This window comes from Myotis brandtii, unplaced genomic scaffold (genome assembly GCF_000412655.1).
Source record: "Myotis brandtii unplaced genomic scaffold, ASM41265v1 scaffold160, whole genome shotgun sequence".
Taxonomy (NCBI): domain Eukaryota; kingdom Metazoa; phylum Chordata; class Mammalia; order Chiroptera; family Vespertilionidae; genus Myotis; species Myotis brandtii.
This window is the reverse complement of record NW_005355833.1, coordinates 1,790,375-1,803,214: the sequence shown is the minus strand read 5'-3', so window position 1 is coordinate 1,803,214 and position 12,840 is coordinate 1,790,375. Positions and strand designations below refer to the sequence as shown.

General features: G+C 39.0%; 1 protein-coding gene across 7 annotated transcripts in view; it reads right to left on the bottom strand.

Moving 5' to 3' along the window:
• The window catches only part of MAP2K5 (mitogen-activated protein kinase kinase 5), a 261,792-nt gene that overhangs the window by 72,052 nt on the left and 176,900 nt on the right, over positions 1 to 12,840 (bottom strand). For 5 of the 7 annotated variants that reach the window (XM_005862082.2, XM_014536302.1, XM_014536300.1 and 2 more), the window contains one exon: positions 11,456 to 11,485. The exons of the other annotated variants lie outside the window; for them this stretch is intronic. In XM_005862082.2, the coding sequence (XP_005862144.1) occupies positions 11,456 to 11,485 (30 nt within the window). The remainder of the gene's footprint in view (positions 1 to 11,455; positions 11,486 to 12,840) is intronic. 7 annotated transcript variants of the gene reach the window in all.

The following is a 12,840-nucleotide window of genomic DNA, read 5'->3' as shown; positions in this document are numbered from 1 at the left end:
ATTCTCCATCATTCGCTCACCTTCCTCTGCATATGATGCCACAAAGTACGACATCCACTCCAGAGCACACCTCGGACTGACTGGCTTAGATCACCTTGTTATGGACACTGTATGCTATTTGGTAGAAAGGTGTGGAATATACAAGTGCATTCACCTTTTTGATAGCCATATCGCATAGCTGGCTTAACTGAGAGAAACAGATATGTACATAAATCTTGGACTGAAAAAGAATTACTTCTTTCCTGTACTCTTTTATTTCTTATGTGCTTCATACTGACAGAGTATCTGAGAATCAAAATGAGTGAATGATTAAACCAATTATAGGATCTAGACAAGTCTGGTGAAGTTTCTACCTGTTGCCTCTCCCCTGCAACAGACAGAACTGCCTCAGCCTTTTGTTCGGGCAACACTGATGCAGAATCATACACTCTCACTGGCTTCCCACCCCTGTCTGATTCTTGAGTCCCTTCTCATTAATACCCCTGATTACCAGGCTTCTGTCTGAATAGGTCAAAGTGATGGCTTAAGTCTTCTGACTGTCCATCCTACCTCTTGTTCAGCCTACCCTCCTGATAGTATAAATCCATGTCTTTCCTTATACGAGAACCCTCAAATATCTGAAGGCAGCTATCACATCTCCTTGGAAGATTTTATCCTCCAGGTACTAATGCTGGCAGGAAGGAGTGAGAATATGAACATGGAAGAAAAAGGGACAAAATTACTAATTTAAAGTCTAAGGATATATGTTGATTCTTAGTTCCTCTTGAATCTAAAATATGCTATGCTAACATGTAAAAGGTGAAGTTAGACTAAATCATTAGTTTGCTGATGCATACTTGTTTATCAAGTACTCATTCTATGCCAGGCACTGTACTAGACTCTAGGACCTAGAAGATGGCTAAGATACAATGGCTGGACCAAATAAATAAAGTTCCTGAAACTTAGTGGAAGAACTGAGATATAAGCACAAGGCTTGTACTCTCCTCTAAATGCCATTCAATATTTGGATAAAATACAATTTGCTGGTTTGCAGATTTCTAAGACAGCTTCCCCCAAAAGGTGATGTTTCTGAGCATTTAAAAAAAAAACTAGTCTTTGACAACATTGTTTGGCCTGATGAGATTTTGAGATAAGCTGGTTCATGTGGGATTAGGAAGGAAAGAATATAACCATGTTAATTAACATGTGTCTTACTGGCTTGACTGTAAATGAAATTCAAAATAGATTTAAAAAAGTCATGAATCTAGAATAAACTGAATAAAGTTTGATTTCTGTTTCAGAGTTTTAGTTTGCACCTCTCTTATCTTGATATAGAGAAATCAGGTTTCAGTAAACTCCCAGAGAGTCCTGGGGAGATGGTGCTGAGAAAGGCTGCTGAAGGTGTAGAAAAGAGAAGAAACTGCTCATACAGGATATGAAAGAAGCACCCAGTCTTGCACTTTTCAGACCCTGTTTACCAAATAACTCTTAGTTCCTACAAGATATTACTTAGAGATATTCTAAAAATTAACAGGTAAAAGCAGAATGCTCTTGTGTCTGTTTGTGTATGCATGTGCTTTTGCGTCGGGGAGTGGATTCCCACCTGCTCTGTCCTGTCTTCCCATCATTCTGCAGGTCACTGACCTAGGACACTGCCATCAATTTCCAGACGAGGAAACTGAGCTCTGAAAAGAAGTAAGGTCACACAACTAACAAGAAAAACCAGAACTAGAACCTGCGTTAGCTGTGTGTGTGATTGGGTGGAACCCATATAGTGACAATAATTTAATTTATGACTTATTGTGTGTCACCTGCTGCCCCCTGGTCCCCTCTGCCTTGAACCATTGAGTGTTTCCAGCTGCCTGGCTACCAAGGAGGTATAGGCCTGTCCAAAGAGCAGGGGCTGGACTGAGGCCTTTGGCTGGAACTTTCTCTTGTTTTACTGTACTTTATCAAACTAGAACTAGGACTACGGTCAAGGTCTCCTCATGCCCAGAATGGCGATCTCTGCAACCGGTTTCTGAACAGAAAACAAGACAACCCTCATTACCCCTTCTCCCCACCCCCCTTTGGCCTTTCTTTTCTCCTCAGAGCTCCTTTCCTCATAAGACTTTTATTCCTCAGCCTTTCTTTCCTTCTCTTGATGGCAGTCACCATCCATAGACCCTGACAGTGTATACAGCGTAACAGAGTCCACACTTGGTTCTAACTGGATGCCTCAGCTTCCCACAATCCCTTGGCAATGACACCTTGGCTCTGTGCATAAACAGACAACTGCCTCCTTTTCTAGCTTCTAGCGGTCCCTGGAACCCTCTTTCTACCTGGTGTGTCCTGGGCAATCTCTAGTCCTAAATCGAATCAGCTCTTTGCTCCTTTTAGGCAACTCATTGATTTTTCAATGAACTTAGCTCGTCTGTTTTATTGGCACTAAAGAGGGTTGGGTTCTTAGCATCATTAACATTTCAGTTGAGGAAGAATTCCCCAACCCCCCAGGCATTAATCCAGAACGGTTAAACAGCTAAAAAGTAATCTGTGCTCAAACAAAGCTTGGCCAGGTCTGCCCCCTTTTTAACTTGGATGCCAATGAGCTCCTAGCCCCAAATCTACCCAAGTTTTCTATACTGAATGGTGATAAGTAAAACACCGGAGTACAATAAAAGTTGATGTCTTTGTCTGTTGCTGCTGCTGCTACCCGCTGTTGAAGACCACTTTCCCCCCAGGGATCCATATCCATCAGCAATTACCTGGCAGGCGTGGAGCATCCTGGGATAGCAATTTACATCTCTGCAGACACACCAGTTGGAGGCAGTACTTGAGTGGATGGGTGGATAAAAGAAGGATGGTCATTTGGGCTCAAAGCCTCTGGGTGCCTTATCTCACTTTGTCCCCCACCATCCCTCTTGAGTAGGAGGACAGTCTGATCCTGTTGCTGACTATCTGGTAATCATGACTGAGCAATTTAATGGTGATGGACCCCCATTTCTTCCTCTATAAAATAAAGGAGTTGGACTAGATCACTGTAAGATCTCTTCACATCCTAAAATTCTATGATTCCATGAAGTAGCAGACAGTACAAAAAAAAAAAAAAACCCAAAGGGGGAAAAATAGGCCTCCCAGACCACAGTGCCTAAGAGAAAGAGAAGATGACAGAGTTGCAACCTGAAAGCCAACCGCGCACCAAGTGTATTACTTCAAACCTCAATTCTATTTCTGGGCTAAACTGATTATTTAAAAATTGTAAAAGAATCATGGTTCCCAGTTACTGGACTGAAAATGACTGGACTTTGTATATAATTCTATATGCTATGATTGTGATTATGAATGATAAATTGTAACTCAAAAAAGAAAGGCTGTAAAGGAAGGCTCTATGGGATCAGAAAAGTAATTCATTTTAGTCCTACCTGGTGTGAGACATGGTCATATATTTTCAGAATTACATAGGTAAATCCCTAAAGTACTTTCTGCTAATATAAATAATACTAATATTACCTTGCTCTTGTTTACCACCTTATATTTTTCAAAGTGCTCTCTTAGGTGTTAGCATATGTGATCATGACAATTCCATCCCTCCCCCACCCCTAGCAAGTGTAGAGAATATGCTATAATGTGCCTAGTCAAATTCATAAAGGATGGCAGGGAATCCCTGCAGTGGTTCTCAACCTTCCTAATGCCGCGACCGTTTAATACAGTTCCTCATGTTGTGGTGACCCCCAGTTTCATTGTCACAAATTGAACATAATTAAAGCATAGTGATTAATCACAAAACAATATGTAATTATATATGTGTTTTCCGATGGTCTTAGGCGACTCCTGTGAAAGAGTCGCGACCCACAGGTTGAGAACCGCTGCCTTAGAGGAATGTGCCAACTGACCTTAGGGGCAGAGATCTCAAAATGCAATGATTTCCAACCTCAGACTGGCTCCCGGTCACCTCAGAAGGATTCCTGACATTCTCAAACCCAATTTCATTATCTGGTCTCTGCTACATTTGTCATCTCCATCCTGACATACCACTTCTCTCCTTTATTGTTTTTCCCTCCCCTTTCTGACTTCCCTCCCAGTGTTGCTATAAAAGTTACCTACAGAAATTCCTAAACTGTTAGGGAAATGAAGGTAATGATAGTAGCAGTACCCTACTGAGTTGAAGTACTAGAAGGACATCAAATACAGCATGCTGCTTTAGACCTCTGTCTTCTACCAGGTGATTCTCCTTTTGATTAAAATGTCTGGAAAGTGCCTGCCCATCCTTCCAGCCTAAGAGCCCAAGCTCAAGCATCACCTGTTGTGTAAAATTCTCATGGCTTCCTGAAGTGAGCTGACCTCTTCCTCTTGAGTCCAGAGCATACCACCTCTTATAGGTTCCTTTTACATCAACTCTCCTTTGTCTATGGTGCCTTACCACCAGCCCCCCCGCCCCTCCCCCCTGCACTGGATCAGACTCTTTGAGAGCAGGGACTACATCTGTTTCATTTCTGTGTGCCCAGTGTGTAGCACAGTGTCAGGTAGAGTAGACGCTCAATGACAAATATATGTTGAATTAAACTGAGATGTACATCATATGGTAGTTTAGAAGGTGTAATAAAATCAGACCCCAAGGTAATTGCTTAAAAAAGACAAAAAAGACAGCCCAGCTAGTGTGGCTCAGTGGATTGAGCATTGACTCATGCACCAGGAGGTCACAGTTGGATTTCTCGTCAGGGCACATGCCTGGATTTCAGGCTCGATTCTCAGTAGGGGGCGTGCAGGAAGCAGCTGATTGATGTTTCCATCTCTCTCTCTTTCTCCCTTCCTCTCTTTCTGAGAAAATCAATAAAAACATATTAAAAGAAAAAGAAAAGAAAAAAGACAGGAATCACTAACCTAGTTGGTTAACTCCTACCTCAACTGGGGTATTAATAAGTAACTTATCTTTCATGGAAATTTTCACATTTCTAAGCTACCCACACTTTGGGGATGATTTATCTTCCATTTCTCTCTATCTTAAAGACATACTAGGAACCTACCTCTTATATTTGGCATAGACTAAGCAAATAAAATTATGAGATCTCTTGATAAGTATGAGATAAATATGGGGAGCATTGACGTGACAATTAAAAGGTTCCTGGGAAGAAGCAAATGTGTATAAGTGAACATCTTCATATCACTTAAATTTCACCTCTGCATATTATGGAACATAAACTCTGACTTTATGGCATAAAATATCAGTATATTTTAAGTGTTTATGTCCTAAATAGTAAGGACAAACATAAACAATGAATTAAAACATGTAGGCTAGAAATCTGTTTAGAAAAAAAATTGCCTTCATATTGCTCTTTTTGGACTCTTATCAAGTAGAGATGAGCATGTGAAGTTTGGTGTATTACCCACTGCTGTTTTTTTATTTTATTTTTATTTTTTAATTGAAGACCTCACACCTAAAACTGGATACTTAATAGATCTGCATTAATAGATAAATAAGATAGTGATATCTATGGTTTAAATTTAACATTGACTATAAAACAATGTTAAATTATCAAAATTAGGATTAGTAACAATATAGTCAAAGGCTTTTAAAAGATGAATAAAATTTGGCGTAAAAATTCTAGTATTTTAACATTAGCTTTTGTAAAGTGTTTAATATTTTAAAATAGTTTTCATAACATATGCTTTTTTACTCTATTATGAGATAAAAATACCCTATCCACAGCACAATTTATTACTACAAAATAAATGAATGCTTAAAAGACAGTGTGTCAATTGAAAGAAAAAACATTAAAATAGCAGGTTTCCAAGCCAAGTTAAACAAAATATTTTCTCTTTGACAAGCTGCTTACATTTAAATGAAAACAGGGCAAATCTGGTCAATAATATGGATTGCATATAATAAAAAGGACCTTAGATCATGTTAATACAAGGATCAGAAGGCAGTAACTTCAATTAAAACCACCCAATTATTTAGCAAACTTTCAGATACAGCAAATAAATTAATCTGTTTTAAATGAAAGTGCTCAGATAAGTAGCTTGTTGACCTATGAGTAAGTCTCACTAGCAGCAATCACAGCAAAGCAAGAATCTGCTGAAGCAAGGCAAAGCCCCCAGATCAAACAAATGGCATCAGTAATCAAAAAGCATTTGCAATACATACTTCCTTGGTTAGTAGCAGGGGGTTCTGAGCAAACGCCACCTATAGCTTCCCTTGTATTTTGATATATAGTGTATAAGGGGCGAACACATTTCTCTTACTCATGAACAACGGGGGTATTTTGCTTTTAACCACAGGATATTTTCATTTCTGAACTATCTTGTGAAAAAGGCCAGTCATTCACTTAAAATCCTCTATTATCCACTTATGTTTAACTTGTATTGGGATTTAAGAATGCCTCTTTATTGAGACGAGCAATATGTCATCATTTTGTTCAGCTAACAGGCCTGACAGACCCTGTCTCCTTGAGTTAAAGAACAGCAGATCTCTATTTCGTACATTGGTGGCAAAAGCTGGCAGAATAAATGAGAATTAGCCCATTGGTAGTAAAGGCTTTTAATCCTAAAGATGTAGACTCACCTTTTACCGTAGTTTTAATTATCCTACTTGCCCAGATGGTGGTATGTTTTTTCAACAAAAGTGACCTCTATATATTGCAACAATTTATTTGAATGCCATTCTTATGTATTTTTAACAAATAACAGCACTACTCACTCTCTTATGTTTTTGATTCCTTTTACTACTTATCATCTTCTTTATTTGAAACAGATTTTTAACAGATAATCTTGGTCTTACAACAATATCTTGCTTGCATTTTATTCAAATAATTCTTAAAAACAGCTTAAAAAGCCGTTTGGAATAACATCAAGCTTGCCATCAATCAAACGAAAAAATTCCGCTGGCGGTTGTATAAACATCAGATCAAGTCTGATGTCTTCAAGGATTTCAGAGTGAACCATAAAAAACTCCATTAACTTCTGACAAAGAATGCAAATTAATCACAACATGGGGTGAAATGAAATTAAAGGCTCTTTTCTAATCAATGACAAGGCAGGATGAAATATTTGTTACTCTCTCTGCACCCAGACTGCCTAGGATGTTTGCACTTCCTTTGCAAAGCCCCAAATGTAAGGTGTGACTACAGATTCACCCACAGTCGCTGCTTAGCCCTCCCATCACCCCCCCAGAGCTATCTGCTTACAAGTCGTGGAGATTCACAAAACACACTAATCATCTGAATCTCAGGTGCATCCAATTTGTTATTCACACTCTCCCATGCCAGTGAAAAGCCTGGCGCAGACAGATGCACCAGGAACCCTAAATGACAGTTTGGCCTCCGGAAGTATGATCACTACAGCAAAATCTAGTACAGCCTCCAGGTGAAATGTCTGGAGCTCCATATGGAGCAGGGAAAATTAACAACAAGATGAAAATCACTGCAGCAGCGGGGAGTCGGAATTTTTGAAAAAAAAAATTTAAAGATGAAGAAAGAGAAGTAATAAATTAATGGGGTGTGAAAACATTCAAAGCTTTACAATACCAGGGGCACTATTTGCTCAGATTTTTTTTTTCCTTTTTTTAACTTCAGGTCATTTTGATGTAATTTATTAACCAAGATCAGGAAATATCGCCAAAAGAAGAACAACATTTTTATACATGCAAAAGTACTTTAAATACATTTGTATCTGTATTATCTTACTTTCCTGTGGCATCTTGCTTACCAAATTTCCAAATGCCAGAGCTGGCGCATCCCCTGAGAAGTCTCCTTAATGGATTGACTATCATCCTAATGCAGGGAACTACTGTAAAGTTTGAATGAGGGATGATGATTTTTAGCATGCAATCTTTTTTATTTCTCCTAAATTATGGTGTCATTAAACAAACCATTGCCCACCATCATGTTTTTTAAGTCAACTGAATTCAGATCTACATGATTAACTACACACAGCTCCAGTCCTTGTCCAGACCTGCACATCTTACCAGATTACTATTAAAGCTAAATTGTTCAAGAAATTGAGATACTCTCTGCTTGCAGGATGCTTAAAACACAATTTTTCATTGTCCTATTGCAGAATAAGCGTCCCAGGCACCCAGAACCGAATGGTACTGGGGTCAGTTAGAGCTCTGGGGCCCTCTGGTCCTCCTGTCACTCTGCTAAACACATGGTAAGAAAGCACAAGGGCTCTGGGGAATGGTCTTGTCATCGCCTACAATGGCACACCCCTCCCATGTTCAGAACTTTTCATCTACACAAGAGGCCTCTCTAGGGCAGAGGAGACAAACCAAGAGAAGTGAAAGACCTGGTGGGGCTGAGGGCGAAGAGCAGTGGTACAAATAGCCAACCAAGTTCAGAGTACACAGAGCCAGTCCTTCGGTCTGTTGCCTGCAACTCCTAGACCCAGCTGTACCCATTCATCACTGAGGCAATGGGTGCTGCCTTTCTGAGCCTGTCTGCTCTTCTGGAGTCAGGGAGTAACGGTCCCTGCAGGGTGGGTGCCCAGCCAGTCAGATACCAGAAAGTGTCTGGACTCCATGTGGAAAAGTGCTAGAAGATGAACCTAAGACATCGCCATTCCTAGTATAAGCTACAGTAATAAGACTGCATTTTTAGTGGCTCTTTGCCCTTTTTTCCTATAGCATCCTGCACTGTATGCCAATGAGGCTATGCAACTTTAAGACCTAAAGGAAATGAAAATGGATAGTATTTTCAAATACCAAATAAAAACCCAACCCACAAAACAATGAAATTCATATAAAATGATTATCTCAGCAAAAATCCAGTCCTTTAACCTTTATGTTGGTCCCACGGACTCTCCTAGATATCTTCCCAGCACCCCTCCCTTGGCTGCATCCCCACTGGGTATACATGGTGTCACCAGCAGGAAGAGGCGCTGCTAATGACGCTGTCAGCAGCACTGACGCTGGGCCGGGGGAAGGAAGAGTCTGAAGTGGCCTCTCCTCCCCACTGTCACCTCTGCTCACTGGATGCTGGGCGCCAGTTGCGGCTGGCACGTTGCTGAGCACATCCTTTTGCAACCTTCAGACTGAAGATCAGAAGTTTGTGTTACAGCCCAACATCAAGGCCAGTGGGGTGGCCCTTTGTACTTTTCTGAGTGGTTTTATATCCTTCTCATTTGATCTGCAGACTTCCTTTAATCAGATAGGAAAGGGGTAACAAATGGGAGGCGGTCCCCAGCTCGATAAATAGAACGCTGCTTTGACTCTATGGCTGCTCTGGAAAGAAGTGAGTTTCCTATCTCTGGGGGTATTCAAGCACAGTGTGGATGTTTGCTTTTCAGATATTGTAGAGAGGTTTGACTCAATGATGTCTAAGATCCCCTCCAATCCTGAGACTACTCCATTTGGGATCCAATGGCACCAAACCACCTGCAGTTCCATAGTGAGAAACCAGCCATTCTGCTTGCCCAATATATGAGGGGAGGCTATCTCAGAGTGGGTGGGGGTTCCAATGAGGTAATACGGGCCAAAGAGAAGGTATTATTTAATAATCCAGTCTCTGTGACACTATAAAAATAAACACTTTTCTTCAAGTGCTTTGAGGGCAAAAGAGAGGGGGCACAAAAGGAATTTATCAAGTACTCTTTCTCCACCTTCAGTCTACAGCATAAAGCCTGTAAAATAAATACCAACTCTATCAAAAGTCATTATTGATTCTAGCAATGAAGCACACAAACTTCTGTTGAAAAATCTGGGAAATAGGCCTGATGGTATCAAAGCTGCTTCTATTATTTGAAGCAAAAGTCCCAATTTGGTGGCAATATTCTACTGTGATTCAAGGAGCACAGCTCCCCTCACCCTACCCCCTCCCCCCACTCTGGCATAAAGGTTATTGCTAACTAAGGAGTTCAGCACATTAGAATTTTCCAACTTCCACTTGACTGATCAAGTAAACATATACTTACTTAGACATTCAGGAAAACAGTATTGCAAGGGTATACAGCCTCCTCCCAACTCTGACCAGAGCTTTCAAATGCTTCATTGGTCACATGCAATGGCAACTCGTTTCTTAGACCTATCACCCAGTCTCACCGATTAATTACCTGAGACATTTGGTATCTCAAGAGTAGAGCTACAGTCTCAATTTGGCATTTTTATTAGATTACTTACAAGTTTTCTACTACGACTTGTCTGAGATAGTGTATATGACCTCTTGTCTTGATTTAGTACAAAATTTTAGGGGACTTCACAAATTGGCCAAACAGTGAATTGTTTAAAAATTAGTGACACAATAAGAAGCTTACCGAGATAAATATTCTAATGAGCTATAAATCCTGAAAATGTGATTTTAATTTGATGGGCTACCTAGAGCTCTATACACTACAATCTCACCAAATGGGACACGCATGCCAACAATCGTGACATTTCAGACTTTCTCTTTAAGGAAAAGATTATGTTTAAACAAAGAAGCCTATAAATGTGAAAAGTGAGACTAACATTCTTGAACCTAACAGCTTCTCTTCGACTTCTCTAATGGCTTTAACTGTAAAAGAAAAAGAATACAAAACAGACATTTCAGCAAGTGAAGGGTCTTTAAATGTCTACATGGGTACCAGGAGAATTTGCTTAAAACCACTTAAAAAGACGGTAGAGAGAATGAATCCCATCCTATTATTCAATAACCATGTTTGTGATGCATCTGCATAATCTAACCATGCATAAATTAGTATGTGTAATACAACACTTATTTGCATAATAATAGCAAGTTAATAGATGCTTAAAGAGCAGAGACCAACACCACCTTTAAATCAGACATGCCTCCAGGCACTTTGGCCTGTACAGACCAAGATGCCAGAAAAACAGTGAGCAGCAACCAGAGGAAAACAGTCAAACCATTCATTTTTCATCCCTCTAGACATTTCACTTATTTCTCCACATACACTGGGGAATCATTTTCAAACCACAAAATAGCTTTATATTTTAAGTGCTAGCACTCATCTTTAATAAAAATCTTAAAGAAATTTAAAGGTTATCACCAGCAATGGTAATATAATGGATAGTTTGTTTTCTTAGAAATGTGAATAGGAAAGGACAAAATGTTTAAAAATATGGTCAAAATCATACCCACATAAAAATTGGGGGCCCACCTATTTGCTTAACAAAAATGAGGACCGATTTAGGTATTTTTACCTTTCATCTCAATCCTTTAATTCCAATAATTTTAATGAATCCAAAAGCTCAAGAAAAGGCTGTGCCTCTCCCCAACCTCAATATAAGCATGTGGTACTGGGTTAGGATAAGGGAAAACATCACCAATATCACACAAAGGAAGAGCACGATGATGGCTTTCAACCTTTAACAAAGAGAAAAAAATCTGGAGTTTAAAAAAAATCAAAAATCAATAGAGACTTCTAAATGACTCCTTTAAGATATCACTTTTCAATTTAACAGGACAGATTTATTTGTATGTGGCTCCAATGTTCACAATTGCTCCCCGCACCTTCATACATAGGAATGAATGTCACAGTGGCAAACGGCAGTAATGAACAATCTTACCTGAGGATATGGAAACCTCCCAAGAGCAAGCTGGGAAAGGAAATAATATTTGTCTAGTTATAGATTTGCATGCAGGGCAGATCTCCTTAAGACAGACAAGTGTTAAATTTTAGAATTGCATCTAGCAAATATAAAAAGCTCAAAACCACAAATGCACTAACTAAATTATTACTGTAATTACATTAAGAGTTATATTTAGAATGAACATTTTCAATGGACAATGTTACATCCCTAATAAAATATCCAAATTTTAACAACAAAACATTATCCTTACTGGATGAAAAGTGAACAGATTAGCAAAACAACATACAACATATATGCATAACCCATAGACACAGACAACAGAAGGGGGAGCAGGGACTAGGTAAAGGAGGGGAAATGGGGACATCTGTAATAGCATCAACAACAAAAATAAAGTTAAAAAATAATCAGCATGTAAATAAAAACTGGATGCAGAGTAATATCTTACCAAGTTAGCAAAGTGTTTATTTTAATGAGCATATTTAATGGCATAAAATTATCCTTATGTGGTTTATCTTAGGAATATTCTCAGCTATATGTACATTATTCATATTTATATGTGTGTGACAGTTTCTTCTAAGCAGAGATTCAAAACTATAAAAGGAAACTGTTGGTTTTTCTTCTTGTAAAAGGGAAACACTTAATTGTTCCTACCCCACAGCTCTTAGAGTTTTAATTGCAAGTATACAGAGAGGAAGGGTTGTGGGAAATGGTAAAGTAAATATGAAATAGAAAATTTTGCCATTATTTTAATTTATTTGTTAGTTTTTTCATCCATTTTCTATCCATAGTTAGAAGAAAAGAGCTACTTCTAGTGGGAAAATGGCCAATTGAGACTGAAGTGGGAAGTACAGGTCTAAGTCTAACACTGAAAGTGAATCCTTAGAGCCGCCACAATTCTGCTAGATTTGTAAACTGCTCTGTGTTTCTAGACCAGTCACTTAATTTTGGTCTTTGGATCCTCACCTGTAACAACAAAATGACTGGACTGGTAGTAATAGGATTGATATAAAGTAACAAGATAAAATTTACCAAACATATCATAACTTACTTAAAAAATATAGTGGTAACATTTTGCATAATGTGGCCCATCCTCAGGCCTAAAATCCTTTATATGTATTTGGAACTACTAAGTAGAATCGCTACATCAGGGAACTTGGAAGCTGGAATGGATCTAAGAAAATATCAATCCATTTTACAGATTAGAACCCCAGAGTCCCATTGAAGAAGTCTGAACACAGTTTATCAGAAACCAAGGAACTGACCCCCAAACCTGCAACTTAATCCAGTGTTCTTTCCAGTGTACACTGCTTTTTTAGATCTTGATAAATTGTACATTTATTTCAAAGACACTGACACTGCTA